Source organism: Octopus bimaculoides, chromosome 2, assembly GCF_046866305.1.
Source record: "Octopus bimaculoides isolate indiv1 chromosome 2, ASM4686630v1, whole genome shotgun sequence".
Classification (NCBI taxonomy): Eukaryota; Metazoa; Mollusca; class Cephalopoda; order Octopoda; family Octopodidae; genus Octopus; species Octopus bimaculoides.
In genome coordinates, this window is record NC_142929.1 from 157,089,761 (window position 1) to 157,110,967 (window position 21,207).

The 21,207-nt window shown below is 36.7% G+C and overlaps 1 protein-coding gene across 1 annotated transcript; it reads left to right on the forward strand.

Moving 5' to 3' along the window:
• Positions 1-17,536: 17,536 nt before the first annotated feature.
• Positions 17,537-20,972, forward strand: LOC149137268 (uncharacterized). The gene is made up of 2 exons (XM_089347983.1): positions 17,537-19,250; positions 20,298-20,972. Exon 1 carries the CDS (start codon positions 17,860-17,862, stop codon positions 19,012-19,014), a length of 1,155 nt encoding a protein of 384 aa, XP_089204109.1. The 5' UTR covers positions 17,537-17,859; the 3' UTR covers positions 19,015-19,250; positions 20,298-20,972.
• Positions 20,973-21,207: the final 235 nt, after the last annotated feature.

Sequence of the window (21,207 nt, forward strand, 5' to 3'; positions counted from 1 at the left end):
GAAATTTTAATAAATTACATTATTGAATTTCTCAAAACTGTAGTCGTTTTAAAAATGCTTATTAGTCTGATCTGGAGAGAGCGGCTGTGCTCATGGCTTTGACAAGCCCTCCAAAACCAGTGAAATAGACCCAGTTAATGTTCCGCTGGTATTGTCGTAAGGTGACGGTTGCAGTAAGAAAAATGCTTGAAGAGAATTCCTGGACGACCGACATTTCGGAAAGAAACAATTAGAAGCTGATAGGGTAGAACCTGAACTCAATATTGGAAACAAGAAGACATAGATGTACGAGTTTCAATGGATGTAACACGAGCTCGGTCAACCAGCCAGCTCTCAGGACTTGATGATGTCACTGTAATGAGCGGTAGAAAAGGAGGAGATAGGAAACATATCTATGTGCCAGAGGCTATAGTGTGTTGCTGAACCACTTCATTGTGGTACTCACATGAGCTTGGTAGAGAATCAGTTGTTCTTTAGTTGGTGTGTATGTATTCACAAAAACATACATACATGCATACACACATACATACACAACCAAGACACGCACGCACACGCACACACGTATCCCAAAAGATGTATTTAAAAAAGCCTCCCTTTTTTGTTTGTTTGCTTTCATTAAATTAAGACTATTCAATTTTCACGGTTCCCTTTGCATTTTCAATGATAGTCTGTTTATTGCCATGGCAACTATAGCAGCAAACAGTTTCGACTTCCGCTTGTGAGGACATGGACTCATTTCATTGGCTAAAACTATATAACTTTAAATGCTTCTATCCTGTTAATTATTAACCCCCCGCCCCAAAATGGATGCAATATTGTCATTGTAAATTATGACATGATACAGGGCGCAGCCATTACTCTGCGTATTTGTTACGTCATACATCACAAACTCATGACGTCATACTACTTTGTGTGCACATCTTAACGTAAAGTCGCTTTCATTGCATCTCTCTTCTTTGTAAACATTCACATTCACATACCACCTTTTACATACACACACATATATTCACACAGAGTTGAAACACTGTTTGATTTATTTTATTAGCGTACAATTTTCATCATCCCACTACCAAGTATAACATCACCCCTTCTTTCCTTATTCATCTATCACCCCTTCCTTTCTTATTCATAAACACAATCATATTATCATAGTACATTATCTTGGTAACCATGGGAGTAATGAAAAAAATATGACATCACCCCTTCCTTCCTTATTCAGTTATCAACCCTTCCTTTCTCATTCGTAAACACAAGAGTATTATTATAGTAGATTATCTCGGTAACCATGGGAGCTATGAAAAAATACAAAGCCCAACATCACCACCGGATCATTCTACATATCAGTGTAATTTTTCGCGCAATTCCACCCAGCCGTTTGACCGTGACTCCCAAGACAAGAAAGAATCGCACATGTTAAATTTATATGTATAGATCCATCGATCTGTCTGTTTCAGATACTGATTTTTAAATTTGTAATATGAAACAACTAGTCGTCACAAAAGTTGAGTAACGTCCCTTGTGCTTTAAATATTGAGTTACTTCCCTCAACAAAATATTAGGTTTGTATTTGTACACTTCACTGTTTAGCATTGCCACCTCGTAAGAGAAGAATAGATGAAACGATTTAAGCCCTAAAAAATGGGGTACTTTTATATAAAATAGAAACCTCATAATGTTTCATCCTAGCTTACTGTTAAGGTAGTCATGATAAAACTATTCAACAATGAACTCATAATTAAATCCAGATTTCATCCGAGAAGGGGTATACATTTTCTATCGACTTAAAACCAAAGATTAAGTGCTAAAAAAAAAAAAGCAATTCTATAACAGGTAAACTTATTTAAAGAAGCCTTGGAAAAAAAATTATTATATAAAAATTTCCCACATTATGAAAAAATCTTAAAGGATATAAGAAGGTATAAAAATACCACATATATACATAAAAAATATCACACACACATAATACATTTTGGATATAAAAAGAGCAAAAGAATAAAAAAAAAGTAAGGATAGATCGAGCTATTCTTAACAAAAGCAAATTAAAAAATAAAGTAAGACAAGGTTATTTAAATTTTTGTAAGATGTAATATTACAGGCACTGGTGTATGTAGAGTCATATAGTTCCTGGGGGCTATCGAACATACTTAGGGGAGGCATAAGATCTGGTAATTCATTGTAAATATACTTATTATGACTGATAGGGAAGAACGTCTTAGAACAGAAGGAAAAACACTGCAATCTACGTAGAGGATGAATGCATAATAAACTGATAGGGGTTGTAATAGGGCAATATTATATATAATTCCATACATTAGAGGGTATGTTATGAAAGATGACACCCCAGATAATTTCTATCAAGAAATCATTGTATAAGTATAATATTATTTGTATAATATTAAATCTACCGGTACTGCTATGCACACATTCATATCAAACCAGCTGCTGCTAACTACCTAGAACCCACAAGAGTTAAAAAGAGTGACAGAGACAGACAGAAAAAAGGAAAATGTCCCTTACATTTGAAAACTATGGAAATATATTTAAAAAAACATTTCATTTAATTTGTCCACAATTTAATTGTTTTTCATGGTTTACTCTACGTTGAAAAAGTTGCAAAGACTGAAACCGGTACTAAAATGTTCTTCATGATAAAATTATTTTAGCATTTTCTTCCTTTGTCTTATTTTCTTTATGTATATATATATATATATATATATATATATATATATATATATATATATATATATATATATATATATATATATATATATATATGTATGTATGTATGTATGTATGCATGTATGTATGTATGTATGCAATGCATGCATGTATGTATGTATGTATGTATGTGTGTGTGTATGTATGCATGCATTAATCGAATTGTACAATATTATATATCCAGTTCGGCTTACCTTATCGTTGGGTTTCGCATTAGAGGTTCAACAGAGTGTTAGGTAACAATCCGATTATGTAACCTTGTGCTCTTCAGAGGTAGCTGGGACTCTTACTTACACGGCTTACACACACGCCCGCGCGCGCAAGCGCACACACATATCTTTTTTTCTTTTCGTCTTTTACTTGTTTCATTCTGTAGACTGCGTCAGACTGCAGCCATGTTGGGGCAATATTATCTTTTATCTTTTGTTTCGGTCATTAGGTTGTAGCCATGTAATATAGGGGTTTTAGTTCTTCTGAACGGCTTTGTTATGCGGATATAAAAAAAAAAAACACAAGCGGTGGGTCAGAAGACACAGTGGCCCAAAGACACACATACATACACACGCGCACACCAACCACCAACCTCACTCTATTCCACACTTCCTTTTTCTTCCTTCTCATCCTTCTCACTTCCTCGTTTCCTCCTTCCCTCCCTCTTAACCTCCCATTTTCTCCTTCTTTCTCTTTCTTTCTTTCTCTCCTTTTCTCTTCTCTTTTTCATTGACTTTCTTTTTCCTCCTCCTCTCTTTCTCTTTGTTCCACTCTTCATTCACATTTAGATTGCGCATATATGCGTATTATACGCACGTTCACTATATGTTCTTGCTTATTTTCTCTCTCTACTTCTTCCTTCCTATCCCAGCCTTTCTCTCCTCTCTTTTCTTCCTTTGCTATCTTTCTTTTTTTCCATTTCTTTCTTTCTTTTTTCTCTTTCTTTCTTTATTCTCTTTCTTTCTCCCTTTCCTTTTTTATGACAACTACATTCCCCCCGCCACCCCCTTTCCCATATTTAACGTTATTATAGAGACGTTACTCTTTACCCCTCCACTCCATAGATTAAGATACAATTCTCGTTACCAGTGCATAGGTTTTCCATGCGCAAACTTATATGCGTGTGTGCGTATATGTGTGTAGATTTGTACTTATGTATATATTTGTGCCTTGTGAATATAAGCCTATATACGTAGATTGTCTGTGCGTATGCAGCTGTGTATTTCGATGTATATATTTATATATAAGCAATGTTAATTCTCTAAATGAAGTATTAACAGTAACTGCACGATAAAGTGTAGTATATTGCCACTTAAGTGTGGCTGACCCCTAGGGGTGGATGTTACTGTTGCTTTTAGCCCCAGGAGGACATCTCCTCCAGCTGGCTTATCGACACACGACTGTGTCCTGTTTGCCAAGGGAGTTATCCCTCTCACCTCGACCAGCAGCACGAACGTATCCGGATTTCAGGGTTATTTCCCTTCGTCGGCGTTCGACAGCTGGTGTCGATAAGCCAGCTGGAGGAGATGTCCTCCTGGGGCTAAAAGCAACAGTAACATCCACCCCTAGGGGTCAGCCACACTTAAGTGGCAATATACTACACTTTATCGTGCAGTTACTGTTAATACTTCATTTAGAGAATTAACATTGCTTGCTTTCACCTTTTCAATATCAGTGAAGAATTTCACTGGAAAAGAAGATATAAGGTTTGCCAGGTTTTTGTCTCTCTCACCAAGGTCATCAGCTGTCGAACGCCGACGAAGGGAAATAACCCTGAAATCCGGATACGTTCGTGCTGCTGGTCGAGGTGAGAGGGATAACTCCCTTGGCAAACAGGACACAGTCGTGTGTCGATAAGCCAGCTGGAGGAGATGTCCTCCTGGGGCTAAAAGCAACAGTAACATCCACCCCTAGGGGTCAGCCACACTTAAGTGGCAATATACTACACTTTATTTATATATAGATATATATATATATGTTGTGGATAGCCTTGTATACATACACGCTATTGTAATTTTTATTTTATTTTATTTTATTTTATTTTGAATGCAGCGTATACTTTATTCTATTGATTTGATTTTAATACGTTAATTCGAATATAATTAATTATCTATATGTATTTGGAACCCATTTTTCTATTTAAGGTTTTCTTCGATATTTTTTTAATAGGGTGAATCTGTATTAAATTTATTTGGTCTGTGAATTACGCATCATTGACCGTTAATTGAAACGACCAATCCATGGCCCTTATTTGAAACAACCAATCAAACGAATCCATGTGTTTTAAATTTTATATTACTTTCGATTGCATTGTTATCCTTTCTCCATTTCTAACAAAACTGTCCGATGAACGGGAACGTGAAACTCAGAGTAACGGGTTTTTTGTTATATTTCTGCTGCTTTTAAATAAAGTATATATATATATATATATATATATATATATATATATATATATATATATATATATAACTTACTTGGAAGAGGACGCGTGGCGTTCAATCATATAATAATATACATAATATATATATATATAGGAAAGTGGTTATACACCATTGGGTGTACACCCGCTTTCCTATATTAAATTCTGAAGTAACAACGAAACGCTGACTCCGAACTATCAACACAACAATATTTATTTATGGAGGAAATAGGCATGGTTGCTGAGAAGTTGGAATGTTGGAGAGACAGCTTGACCCGTCCATGCTCATGGCCGGCCAACCGAGAAAGAGAATGAAAATAGCGGGGACTCTTCCTGTGTTCCTTCCGGAACTATTCCCCGCGCATGCGTGGATGAAAACGCAGTAATGGCGACTGTATTTTGGCGCCAAATGACGTCACTACACTGGCTCCCCCTCGAGTGTGGAAGCACGAAAATAGAAATTTTGAAGGGACGTCTGAGGCAAGATGGCCACCGAAAACCACCCACAAGATGTGACACAAACACACACAAAGAAAATCAAAGAAATGAATGTACACTTGTGAGATACATGCATGCAATCTGAAAGGAAAGAAAATATATGAGTGTATGTGTCAATGAGGAATACTGAGCATTGAAAGAGTGTCTCTATATTGACGATAAGTGTCGGAACACATAGAGATAGAGAAATACCAGTTTGTATAAGAGTTACACAAGTTGAATGTCTGTACTCAGGAAGTTGTGGTCAGTGAGCAGAGCTGTAGTTGAGCGTCGGATGTTAGTTGGGACCTGTTACCTGGTACTGAATATTTTAACTGGTCTGTTGATCGTGAGTGTGAATGCGACATATAAAAACATAATAAAAGACAGGCCGTCGTATAATGAAAAGAGTGTGTGTGAGTGATACATGTATGTGTATGCGTTATATACAGCAGATAGAAAAAGAGTCAGTAACACGTGAGCAGTTATACCAGTTCGTTGAGTACACAATTGGAAGAGTCTGTATATAAAAGAAGTTGAGGCTGTGTGTGGCAGAGCGATCACTAGTTGTGATGTTGTGGTTTCGATGCCCGGCCGGGTTCTTGTTATACAGATGTTCGTCGCTGGCTGAATTCTCTTGTCTATTATTAATCGTGGTGAATATGAAACACCTAACAGAATCGAAGAGAGAGAGATGTGCCGCGGTGGTTTGGATTGGTGTACATAGAAAGTCATGTTGACGCTGGTGGCGATGAGGCTGGTGGCGAAGACGATGCTTGGTAGTAGTCGTAGACTCGTGTTGCTGATGGCGACGGCGGTGGTAGTCTTGGCTGGACGAAGCTGTTGATGGAGTCGCTGTAAACTGGCTGTGTTCTGTATGTGTGGTGGTAATGATGTTGACAGTGGTGTTTGAAAAGGTACGCTTTTTCAGACGGTCGACAGACACAATCTCTGTACGACCATTAGCGTCGACCTTGAAGAAATTTAACCCAAGACTGCGGGTTTGGCGAGGCGTGTAAGGCAGCCTTAAATTGCCTATGAAAACGCTCAACCATTCCATTAGAAGCGGGATGGTAGCTGTTGGTGTGTATCAGGAGAGAGAAATTTAACAGGGCGTCTATTTGAGAGGTACCGTTGAGTGGCATTGGTGGAAAATGCTGTCATGAATTCGGAGCTGCGAGTAAAAATGACCAAAAGATCCCGTGCAAATGAAGATAAGCCAGTAACTCTTCCATTCTCCGGCCGAGAGAAACGGAGAGGTGACAAAATAAGCTGAACTGGGAGCAAGAAATGTTATGTACTCACTGAAATGTAACTGTGCATTTTACTGCTATTTTCAGCAAGTAGAGGACGCTGTGTAAGAATGAATTGACGTCTCGTGAAACATGTAGGAAATTGCTCAAAAAGTTGTTAGAATGAAATAACCGTGAAGTTTTTTGTGTGAAAAACCACAAAGGTCTTAGCCGTAAAGAAGTTTTTGTTTATAGGCTCTAGAAGTCATTGACAAAATGAAAAACTTTAACGTAGAAAAAATTTTCTTAGCTTTTCACTTGTGTTTGATGAGAGTGTAGAGGCAATCCTGATGTTGAACGTCGCGAAACATACGAATTCAATGGCTGTTGAAATGAGGTCCGTAGATCTTTTAGCTCGAGGTACCAATTGTAGTATTATTGGTCGCAGTTCAGATTTTCGGCTGCAGTCGTTCTTTATTCGGGGTCACCACTTTTAGGAAAGTGGTTGATGACCAAGAGAAAGTCCTGCAGCTGTGGAATAAGCTGATACGAGTGATTGTGTGCATTCTCTAACTGTGACGAGCATGTTGAGAGACAGTTGACGGCTCGTGTAGTATTATCAGTTGGTAGTTCAGATTTTCGCGGCTGCAGTCGTTCTTCATTCGGGGTCACCAATTATAGGAAAGTGGTTATACACCATTGGGTGTACACCCGCTTTCCTATATTAAATTCTGAAGTAACAACGAAACGCTGACTCCGAACTATCAACACAACAATATTTATTTATGGAGGAAATAGGCATGGTTGCTGAGACGTTGGAATGTTGGAGAGACAGCTTGACCCGTCCGTGCTCATGGCCGGCCGACCGAGAAAGAGAATGAAAATAGCGGGAACGTTTTAGATGTTGAATTCCACGCATGTGCATGGGACTCTTCCTGTGTTCCTTCCGGAACTATTCTCCGCGCATGCGTGGATGAAAACGCAGTAATGGCGACTGTATTTTGGCGCCAAATGACGTCACTACATATATATATATATATATATATATATATATATATATATATATATATACATACGTATATGTACATACATCTATACGTATATGTATATGCATATGTGAGTACAGGACGTCACGAAACGTGTACAACAAAAAATACGAAGTATGAGTACATGGAATATGAACTGTTTTTCGAACAACGAAAGACACATGGAAAACAAGACAAACAACACAAAAACGACCCTTCATCAGTTGTTGGTTGTTTTTCTAATCTCGTATTTCGAGCATTTAACAACAAGATATGCTTTCGATAAAACAGTTGCTCCCGCAAAGCAAATTAAATAAAATTTGGGATTTTGCGGAGGGTCAAAATCGGTAACACAAACAGGACAGTGAAAACAAACAGGAAGGGCTGCTAAGCCTAAGTGAGGTTGTAGTGGCGAACGCGTAAATCAAACTTGGACAGGAGACAGGCAAGAACACATCTTCCTTGATCCAGCTATAACGGAGAGAAAGAAAGAAACACAAGTTAGGAGAAGAAAGATAGCCGATGGTCACGTGGGAGCCACGTGAGCAAGGGAGGAAGAATGAGGGAGAGAGAGTGACAGACAGAGAACTGTGAAGGGGAGAGGAAAAAATTGGAGATAGGATAAGTGAGAAAAAAACAGGAGGGGAGAAGGGTAGAAAGGATGAGAGAAAAACGAAAGAGTAATACGATAGAATAATGGGAGAAAAGGACGCAAAAGAATAAGAGAGAGAAAGAGTAAAAAGATAGTAGAGTGCGCATCAGAATTATTAAGATAAAACTTACTTGGAAGAGAACGCGTGGCATTCAATCATATAATAATATAAATAATATATATATATATATAGGTATATGATAGGATTGCTTCAATATTTCAAGAGTAGTCTGAAGTATCTAAGCAACCAGGGGATAGTTAAATCCGAAGGCACTCCTGAAGATTACTTGTGTGGGTACCGTCTTTGTTAGAAGGTATCCAGGTATAATATCCACATAATTAAATCAATGGCTAACTAACCCAATCGACTTGCTTCTTCTTGTGTTTGTTTCTCCATTCTCCACTTAATAGTCAGCAGCGCCGCCTGGCTAAGGCTTGGCTACTCTGCATTGACAAGGGGCAACACCCTGAAACTAGTCTAGTCTGCAGATGCCAAACCAGCAGGGGGACACTGCTGACCTCCCCTGTTCGAAGGTTATAAAGGACACAGGTTTCGTGTGTCACATAGCTAGCTAGAGGCGATGGCTTCTTGGAGCTAATTCACGGCAGCTTTCGTCCTAATTTTGGGACTGCCATGTTGGCTTGGCGATAACTATTAATTTCCAGTACCGCTGCCGTAGTCTCCTTTAGAGAGACTTAGAAATATTAATAACTCTATTTCTGAAAACCAGTGGATAGATTCCACTGAAATTAGATAAATAACCTTCGAGCAGATAGTCAGCAGCGCCGCCTGGCTAAGGCTTGGCTACTCTGCATTGACAAGGGGCAACACCCTGAAACTAGTCTAGTCTGCAGATGCCAAACCAGCAGGGGGACACTGCTGACCTCCCCTGTTCGAAGGTTATAAAGGACACAGGTTTCGTGTGTCACATAGCTAGCTAGAGGCGATGGCTTCTTGGAGCTAATTCACGGCAGCTTTCGTCCTAATTTTGGGACTGCCATGTTGGCTTGGCGATAACTATTAATTTCCAGTACCGCTGCCGTAGTCTCCTTTAGAGAGACTTAGAAATATTAATAACTCTATTTCTGAAAACCAGTGGATAGATTCCACTGAAATTAGATAAATAACCTTCGAGCAGATAGTCAGCAGCGCCGCCTGGCTAAGGCTTGGCTACTCTGCATTGACAAGGGGCAACACCCTGAAACTAGTCTAGTCTGCAGATGCCAAACCAGCAGGGGGACACTGCTGACCTCCCCTGTTCGAAGGTTATAAAGGACACAGGTTTCGTGTGTCACATAGCTAGCTAGAGGCGATGGCTTCTTGGAGCTAATTCACGGCAGCTTTCGTCCTAATTTTGGGACTGCCATGTTGGCTTGGCGATAACTATTAATTTCCAGTACCGCTGCCGTAGTCTCCTTTAGAGAGACTTAGAAATATTAATAACTCTATTTCTGAAAACCAGTGGATAGATTCCACTGAAATTAGATAAATAACCTTCGAGCAGATAGTCAGCAGCGCCGCCTGGCTAAGGCTTGGCTACTCTGCATTGACAAGGGGCAACACCCTGAAACTAGTCTAGTCTGCAGATGCCAAACCAGCAGGGGGACACTGCTGACCTCCCCTGTTCGAAGGTTATAAAGGACACAGGTTTCGTGTGTCACATAGCTAGCTAGAGGCGATGGCTTCTTGGAGCTAATTCACGGCAGCTTTCGTCCTAATTTTGGGACTGCCATGTTGGCTTGGCGATAACTATTAATTTCCAGTACCGCTGCCGTAGTCTCCTTTAGAGAGACTTAGAAATATTAATAACTCTATTATATATATATATATATATATATATATATATATATATATATATATATATATATATATATATATTATATATATATATATATATATATATATATATATATATATATATATATATATATATATTATATATATATATATATATATATATATATATATATATATATATATATATATATGCCTATATACATACGTATATGTACATACTTACATCTATACGTATATATTCTTCCAAGTAAGTTTTATCTTAATAATATTTTCCCAAAATATATAATTTGAAAGTTTGTTTTGTTTTGGACTGAAAAATTTTTGTATTTAATTTAAAGATTCTTTTAAAGATTCTAACCTCACTTGATTTGAAATAGATATTCGAGGACATTTTAAAGGTAGTTGTGAAAATCCTCTCTCCCACCCCACGGGAATTCCCTTCCCCCACATCATTAAATGATTCGTCGCATCATTTTGAAAGCCGTGATAAAAAGAAATGAGAAAAACCTTGACAAAGGGGAGAAAATTCAACTTGAATGGGCAGCGGATTATAGACCTCCGCTTGAGTGTGTTTGTATCTGGGGTTGTCCCCTTACACTGCTTGACAACAGGTGTTAGTTTATTTACGTCCCTGTGAATTAGCTTTTCGGCAAAAAAGAACCATAGAATAAGTACCAGGCATTACATAAAAATAAGTCCTTGGGTCGCAGTCTAGTAACTGAAACAAGCAATAGAATAAAAGTATATATATATATATATATATATATATATATATATATATATATATATATATATATATATATATACATCTTTTATCGTTCAACTTGTTTCAGTCATCAGACTGGGCCTTTAGTGGAACAAATTGATCCCAGGACTTATTTTTATTTAGTGCCTGCTACTTATTCTATCGCCTCCTTTTGCTGAACCGCTGGATACAGGGACGTATACAAATCAACTCTGGTGGTCAAGTGGTGTTAGGGTAGTATGTGTTTATTGCAGCTCCACACAACTAACAGCAATCACTCTGTCAACTCTGTGAAAAGTCTTTTACAAATGGAGGGATGAAACCATCAAAGCTTCAAGAACAATTGAATAAAATGCATCCTGATAGAGCATAAAAAAATTTGAATTATTTTCAATCACTTAAAAATAATTTTCTCATGAGAAAAACAATAGGAAGTTTTTCCCTAGTTCATCCAGTCAGTCTAGTGATGGTTTGCTCGCTTCTTATAACATATCACTTTTCATTGAGAAATCCGGCAAACCTCACACAATAGGGGAACTGCTGATCTTACTAGCTGTAAAAGAAGTCCTGAAGATGGTGCTAAACAAAGCACCTGAGCCAATTATCAGAGGTATTCCTTTGAGTAATAGCTCTGTCCAGAGAAGGGTTGATGAAATGGCAGAAGACGTCGAAGAGTAACTCTGCGCAATTCTGAAGGAAAAAGAATTCAGCTTGCAGATGGACGAGTCCACTTTGCCAGGTAATGATTCCCTCCTCTTCGCATATGTTCGTTTTGTGAACGTTTATGCCAAGAACTGCTCTTTGCCAGACCATTGGAAATTAATACCATGGGTGACTCCATTTTCAATGTGGTCAAGAGCTTTATTGACAAAAAGGACATCCCACTGAATAATATTGTAGCAGTAATCCACAAAATGAGATAGAGTGATGTTGTAAGAGTGATGTTATGAGCTAGTGAGAGTGAGAGAGTGCGGGACGAAATAACTGCTTCGTTGGCGAGATACCATAGTTCTTTCCCTCTTCTCTTTTGAGATGATGTTTTGTTCAGCCGGTCAGCCAGTCTCCGTTCTCACTAACTGAGTTGTTACCAAGTGACTAACTGGTTGCGTCATCACCAAGTGACTAACTGGTTACGTCATCACCAGGTGACTAACTGTCTTTTTGCTTGGGGTTCTTGCTTTTATAACTATCCAGAAGAATAGACATATCATTGAGAACAATAGGCTTCGTTGGTGGTACTGTGATATCTCTATTCTAGCTTTTGGTGAAGTAGAAGAGGTTATAAGGGTCAAGTGGTGAAGACATTATTTCGGCCTAGCTAAAGGCATCTGGCAAATGTAAAACTGCTGTCACAGAAAAACTATTGTTCCACCGTGAGAAAAGTTCTGTTGAAGTGTTAATTTAAATTTGGCTATGGTGGATCGAATCCACTTCATGCCTGCAAGATCCAACATATGCAACATTCGGTTTGATGACTATGTATGGCAACAGGTCACCTCATCCATCAAATATGGCGGCCTCGGCCTTCGATCTCCGGTCTCACTGGCCCTGCTGGCTTTTCTTTTGTTAGTGAACTCTTGCCGTGTCCTCACTAACAGGGTTCTTCACAACATAACTGAATCATCTGTGATTGGGGAACGTGAAGCGGCCTACGCAACATGGAGCCAGCTCGGCTTGCATCCCATTGTTATGATCAGCCATTATTATGATTGACCGTTGACTGAACACTATTCAATTTTTTTTCTCCGTGTTTTTCTCCTTGTCTCCGTATTCTTTCTGTTGAAGAGCGTAGCTCGAAACGTCAAAGACTTTCCGTATTCCCGAACGTCATACTAATACATCCTTTTGTTATTTACACCACCTGTCCTCGTCTGTTGTTGTTTTTTCGTATATTCTCCCATATATATATATATTGATATTTCGCTTAGGCTTAGCAATATCAATAACATCGCGTTAAAATTCAATATTCATATGTCTCAAGTACAGAGTGATAATATGGAATTAGCATGACAAAGGAATAAACAATTAAGTTATGAACTTCATTAGCTTACAGCTGTTTCTGCTGTAAGATGCAACGCACTCATATTTGAATGCTTGAGTATCACGTTTGAAGCTCCGAGGAAGCTATAGGGTGATACTCAAGCATCAAACTATAAAGACATTACATTTTATAGCAGGGATAGCTGTAAGTTAATGGAGTTCACAACATATTTTTTTTTCCTTTTGATAGGCAGGTCGATAAATTAATTTTAGTTTTTTTTTTCCTGTTTTTCAGTTACTATTTTCGGAAAGACTTCCTCCCATGTCCCCCCCCCCCCCCCACCGCCCCTATTTTCTCGCAAATTATTGTATTTTTTATTTTATTTTTTTTTTTTTGGTCAACAAGCCAGCTTTTCGGATACGGAGATTCTGGAAAATTGACGAAAATCGGAATTTTGAAATTTTTTGCCCCCACCCTCCAATTTCTTCATTTTCCACTTTTTTGCGTAACCCTAACCCTAAAACCCCAACCCTAACCCTAAAACCCTAAAGCTAAAGCCAGTACAAACGCACGAACGATGTCATAAATAACAGTGACAAACGAAATATGCACCGCCGATAGTTGTTGACAAACAACAGCAGTAATTTTATTCAGCTGAATACACCTTATTGACTGGTTGAAATTACGGAAATACACAACTTTAACACGAAATAACTTCGTGAATAGAAACTTTTCTCAACAACGCTAAGAGTAAAAGATGTTCTATATGACACATTCTACCAGTATCTGAAGTTTGAAAATGTTTAGTTAAAAGAAAAATAATTTATCGACCTCCCGATCAAAAGGAAAAGATCCTATTTATGCATGTACGTATATATGAAAGATAATGGGTGTACGTGTGTGTGTGTGTGTGACCTATTTTTTAAAAGCCTGTTACTTATTCTATTGGTATGTTTAGCCGAACTGCTAAGTTACAGTGTTATAAACACGCCAACACTGGTTATCAAGCAATAGAGAAACATGTTTATGTACCCCTAACTTAGCGATTCGGCAAACTTAGCCGATATATATATATATATATATATATATATATCAGTTGTTGGCTGTTTATCTACTATATAGTAGATAAACAGCCAACGATGAAGGGTCGTTCTTTGTGTTACTTGTCTTGTTTTTCATTTGTTTCTCTCGTTGTTCGCATACCCAAGTTTGCCTTCGTATTTCATGTTTACGTTTTGTGACGTCCTGTACCCATATATGCATATGTGTGTGTGTGTAGATATATGTATGTATATATGCATATATATATATATATATATATATATATATATATATATATATACCGGAGTAAGCACATAAAATGTGCAACAAGGTGGAAAAAAGAGTACTCAAATACCAGAGGTAGAGTAATATGCTTTATTTGAAAGCAGCAGAAATATAACAAAAGACTTTTACTCTGAGTTTCACGTTCCCGTTCATCGGACAGTTTTGTCAAGCGATGTTGGGGAGGGGACAAACACACACACAGAAATATAAAAAAATACATATACATATATACGACAGTTTTGTTTTCTAACAAAACTGTCCGATGAACGGGAACGTGAAACTCAGAGTAAAAGTCTTTTGTTATATTTCTGCTGCTTTTAAATAAAGTGTATGTATATATATATATATACATATATATATATATATATATATATATATATATATATATATATATATATATATATATATATATATATATATATATCTATATATATATATATATATATATATATATAATCATAAATATATAGGGATTGACAGTAACCTGCTTCTCCAACATACTGAGAATTCAGAAATAGCAGTCAAAGAACTACTGATTTCAAAACTACAAATTATTACTCCAGATTGATAGCGATATTTTTGATACACACAGAACAAAAAACAGTAGAGAAGAGTAAAAAAACCACCTGCCTTTAGTTAAATTAGTACGATCGTTTCACAGTTAAGAGTAAAGAATACTCTATTCTGATCATCAGCTAAATATTCCAATAAATTTGTTAATGTCTAAATAACTCGCTATCAATCTGGAGTAATAATTTGTAGTTTTGAAATCAGTAGTTCTTTGACTGCTATTTCTGAATTCTCAGTATGTTGGAGAAGCAGGTTACTGTCAATCCCTATATATTTATGATTATAAATGTTTTTTACCGAAAAGGTTTTTTCATACTGAGCTACCCGGCAAAATTGTTAATTATTAATTTTATTACTAATTGACGATTCCCTGCCCTGCATATCTATATATATATATATATATATATATATATATATATATATATATATATATATATATATATATATATATATATATATATATATATATATATATATATATATATCTGGTCTTCGAAACGTCTAGATAGAATAGAGACAGCTGATGAAGGGATATTCCAAGGGGCTTTCCGTTTTCCTATGTGTTCGTTCCGTTGTCTGTAGTTTATTGTTCTAACGTCCTGTACCCTGATATGCATGTATATACACATGTAGATGTAAGTATGTACATATATGTGTGTATACATGTATATATATTCTTTGTATTATATATATATATATATATATATATATATATATATATATATATATATATATGTATGTATGTATGTATTTTATTTTATATATATATATATATATGTGTGTGTGTGTGTGTATTACTATTTTACTTGTTTCAGTCATTTGACTGTGGCCATGCTGGAGCAACACCTTTAGTCAAGCAAATGGACCCCAGGACTTATTCTTTGTAAGCCTAGTACTTATTCTACCGGTCTCTCTCGCCGAACCGCTAAGTTACGGAGATGTAAACGCACCAGCATCGGTTGTCAAGCGATGTTGGGCGGGGTGGGGGGCAAACACAGACACACACACAGAAATATAAAAAAATACATATACTATATACGACAGGCTTCTTTCAGTTTCCGTCTACCAAATCCACTCACAAGGCTTTGGTCGGCCCGAGGCTATAGTAGAAGACACTTGCCACGCAGTGGGACTGAACCCGGAACCATGTGGTTGGTAAGCAAGCTATTTCCTACACATCCACTCCTATGACAAGATATGATGGACTTCTTTTAGTTTTCGTCTACCAAAAATTCATTCATAAGGCTTTGGTCGGCCTATGGCTATAGCAGAAGACTCTTGCCCAAGGTGACATGCAGTGGGACTGAACCAAGAACCATGTGGTTGTGAAGCAAGCTCCTTGCTACACATTCACATCTTACATATGCTGAGTTCTTTGTTAAATGTCACCAACGAAAAATTTTAAAACTCTGTAATAGTTCCGAAGACATTTTAATTTTTGCTAGCAACGTTTTCTCGCGATGAATAGATGATAGACTTGACAAAAAAAAACGAAACAAATTCGCTATGAATAGATTAGGGGAAATACGCGGTCGTCGTGTGTGTATGTGTATGTTCGTAAATAGATATTCATATGCATGTCTATGTGTGTAAAACCACACACAAACGCATATATATATATGCTTCCAGTGAACATAAATACACAACATAACAGTATATCTAACTAGCCGGTTTTCTACTATATACATAAACATTTTCAGAACTATTTTTATGTGTATTTTATTCATTTATCTATTTTTTTTAAACATTCAAAGAAAGATTTAATGCTTTCGAACCGGCACTCTGCAATGTTTTCAAAAGAAAATATTTGCTCGGAGGTCTGGAACACATCGCCTATTCCGTTTCGAAAGGGGATCTTTCATTTTCCTTCTTCACCATACAGTTCAAAATGATGGAAAGGAGCTTTCCATGGAAACCTTTTTGAAAATATATGATTTTTTAAACACCCTCACCTCGCCGTATGTGTCCATTTATGTACATTATGCATGAACACACACCAACTTGCGCGTAACTATTTATTTTTCAGATTTTTTTTTTTTTTTTAGTATTAAGCACTTAAAAACAATAAGAGGCTCTTTTTTAAAAGAAAAATTCCTAAAATCTATAATTTTGGAAGTGTCTCCTGCTTCAGCCTCCACAATCACCATTATCCATCTGTTTTGTTTAGTTTAAACAAAAGCCTTGTAATGCGCTCTTAAAAGCTCTTATGCTTCTTGTTGGCTACCACTTGTTGATTCTACCTCTCAGGGCAATCCAATGGTATGTGTATACAAGTGGAACTTCTTTTTGCTTAGGATAAATATAATAGTAACAATAAAAACACGAGGATGGAAATTCATAGATAGATAGAGATAATTCATAAATGAAAAGTTAAGGAAAGTAGTGAAAGGGATGAGGACTAATAATTAGCAAATTGAAATTTTGAATTTTTTCTTAATCATCTCGGAATTCCAATTAACTACGCACCAGACAAGTATCCGCTCTGACTTTGCGCGCGCGCAAGCCTGTGTATATGTGTGTGTGTCTACATGAATGTGTGTATGTGAATGTGTCACACATACTTAATAAAAGTATCAAGTGGAGATAACTACATTTCGTTTATAACACTTGGGACAGCAACCGAGTGCCGCAGTTCACTCGCTGAATTGTGTTGTAACATTATCCAGTTAATAACAATTTACTTCGATAAAACCGAAAGAAAAATAATGACCAATATCTTTTACCAGCTCTAATTTTTGTGAATGTCATACTAATCTATCGCAAAATAGTTTTTGTTGTGGTTTTAAACATAAACCTGTGAAAAATACTGAACTGCGATAATTTTGGAAGTGTCTCCTGCTGCAGCCTCCACAATCACCATTATCCATCTGTTTAAATTAATATATAACTTTTTAAAAATTACTATTAATTTATTAATCTTTAATAATGACCAGTGAAAGGTGTGTTATTTCTATGGAACAATTTCGCCATAAGTATTGGCAAACCCATCCCGAATCGTTGATGGAAATGAGTAACATTTTCTGGAGTTACCATAAAGTAAGTGCTACCTGTCTTAGATATGTTGGATTCTTCGATAAATATCGTTTACAAAATCTTTCAGAACACTTTAATGATACCGAAGAGATCATCAATCTTGGCATCAACATGAATTTTTCGTGGGATGTTGTTGATAGTATAATAAGAGAAAACAACATGGATATAAAAAGATTAGGGGAAATTTTGTTGACAAACTATATTTTGGTGAGTCACGAAGGCGACGAAAAAACTGTCGAGCAGATTGTGAATATATTTTGCGAAATCGGTAAAAATAATTGTGGTATAAAAATTGAAGAAGATTTTCGATGCTGGTCGCAGCAAACTTGTGACAAATATAAGAAATTGGATGAGATCGAAAAGAAGTTCAAAGACGGTAAAACTGAAAAACAACTGAGAGTATTTGGGTGGCAAATGAAACACACACCCGAACGATTCTTCGATTATCTTGGAAATTTTTGTTCACTTAAAGAATACGATAAAGAAGTATTTGTTGATCTTACTAAAAAAGACTTAAATGATATGGCAGTAGAATTACTAAAAAATGCTCCTGTTGAGTTTGCCTTTCAATATTTACCTTCAGCTGCTAAATACCATTACGATTCCAGGTTAGTCCTTCCCTTAGAATGGATAGCAATTAACCCTGATTCTGATAAAAAGTATTACTCAAATGAAAAATTAATGTGGCTATTCGCCACACATGATTTTGATAAATCCATATTTCATAAATTCATGTTACAAAACTTTCCTAAAGAAGGAGTTTTTAAGGAATTTCTTGAAAAACATCCGCAGAACCAAACAATTTCCACATTTCAAATCCTTATGTATGTATTGGGAAGTAAATCAAGTTCAAGTTGTGACTATACTAAAAATATGAAAATTCTAAAAATGTTTGAACCTTTTGAGAGATTTGTTTCGCTGTTCCAGGATAATTGCAAAGTTGAAAAGATGTTAGTTTTTAAAAATATTTCTACCCATGACGCTTTATTATATGTAATTATAATTTTCCTAATCTGCGGATGCTTTAAAAAAAATCCTGTTTTATGAATCAACCTCTATATAGTTCGGCGATTCTTTAAAAGTTCTTTCAAAATTTTTCTTATAAAGATAAACTGAAAAGAAACGAAAAAACTTAAAGGTGGCATCATCTGCCTGTTAAGAAATCCTTATATTGATTACCACTTATTATTCAGCTGCTAAATAGGAAACGAGTCTGACTGAGGATAATCCTTCGCTGCATCAGAGTAAACCTGGATTTTGTGTTGGATTTCCACCGTATTACCGTATGTGTTTTTTATTGGGAATCTTTTCTTGTTGACACTTTATTATGTATTGATTTTTTTTATTTTTACCTTAATTTTTTTTTTTTTTACTTGATGTAACCCCTTCTCCCACTATTTTATATTTTGTCCCCAACATCTCAAGCCTTTGTGGCTAATAAAAGAAATAATCTTTGGTTTATCTTACAATCAGTGCCCATTCATATATTCATACAAATTGCGTGATACAAATTTGTGAAAACGAGGGATGGACTGAGTCAGTAACAATATATTAAGACGCATTAATTGTATTTTCAATTACCCAAAACAGCAGTGAACTGACGGAGTCCTTAGAGCATCAGACAAAATGCCTTGCGGTATTTCTTCCGACTCTATGTTCTATGTTCAAATCCATTTCTACCTCTTCTAGCGACCTGTCACTTTAATCAATGCTCTCGCTTCTTTTTGCCCACTCTACGTAGACCATCTCTCATTGCTGTCCCTTCAATTTAATTTTTGATCATGTCCCTCTGATCATATAGGCCGATAGAATAAAGTACCAGCTAAGTCGATGATATGGACTAATCCATTCCCTTCAATCTCAAAATTGCTGGCCTTGTGCCTAAATCAGAATCAGTTACTCAAGTGTATGTGTATATGTGTGTGTGTGTGTACATATATATATATGTATATGTTCCTGCACAGGCACTCCTAATTAAAAGATGAATAAATGAAAACAAGGTAAATAAGAGCAGCGCGCACACAAACACACGAGAAGCTACCATTTAGGTTGGATCGGATCCCCCTGTAATCTCCATTATCATACCAGCCTTGTACTGAAACCTTGGTCATCCTATGTTAGGTGGAGCAAAAAGTAGCCCAAATTCTTCTCTGAGCGTTCCATTTTCAGACAATGCTAGACCATCGGTAAGGTTTTGACCAACAGTTTATCCCCTATTTTTTTTAATTTTAAATTCTGGCTCTATTTTTTTCTCCTCCTCAGTTCTTACTTTGTGCGAGTGTTATTACTGTACCTGTCGTTGCCCAGTTCCTTGCATTCTGTTTTTTTAGGTCCTCTCGGCAGAAAGCTTTCAATTGGCTCTAACCACAACGTGTATAAACAGCTAGACCTTTTACCCTACACCACTATATAGTCTCAATGCCTTTCTCTCTACACCCCGTATGAAATGCAGCACTTGGATTATTCTAAGCTCTTCGAGGGTCATCAACACCAACATGTACATGTATGTAGACCTCACCGGACAACATGTCGTCCCTGACACCCCGGAGCTCACCACCCGCTCAAACCGTGCCATGAAGGTTACAAGCTAAGATCACTGTCGCAACTAATTTTCTTTGCCGTAACACTGCTGCATTGTCTCATGGATTGATACACCGGCATGTTTTCTTGCTTCATCCTTTCTCCTGAAAACCAGACTCATTTGACCTGCTCGATCAAGTGAAGAAACCTCGTTCTATACGTCACTTAGAACCTCATTCAACTGGTCTTTTGAGAATAATTGAAGTAGATTTTGCCTGTTCTTCGGTTATTCCCTCAGTTAAGGAAGCACTTGCTTTAGTGACTTACCACTCACATTTTTTAATGGCTGCTAACTTCTGACACTTCCCTCTTGCAAAATGGCAGCAAAAGACATGTTGGTAATGTCTTCGTGTCCTGAAAATTATTGTTTCCGCTTGTAAAAATTACTTTTTCATTCGATAAAGTGCTTGTGTCTGGTTGTGTAATTGAGTTTGTTTTCTCTTTATATGTTTGTACTCTGTGTTATTAAATTCAATATTACGGAAATGCATGTAAACAAAAAAAATATATAAAAGAAAATCTTTTTGTGTACCTCAGGTAGGAAAGACTTCCTTACTAGTTGAACACTGGGGTCAGTGTAATCGACTTATCCTCTACCCTTAAATTACTGGACTTGTGTCAAAATTTGAAGTCAATCAAGTGGTTCGATGTTTTACACGA

What these genes read in the sequence shown, in the direction of transcription:
- LOC149137268 (XM_089347983.1), top strand. Translation starts at nt 17,860, where the DNA reads ATGACCAGTGAAAGGTGTGTTATTTCTATGGAACAATTTCGCCATAAG.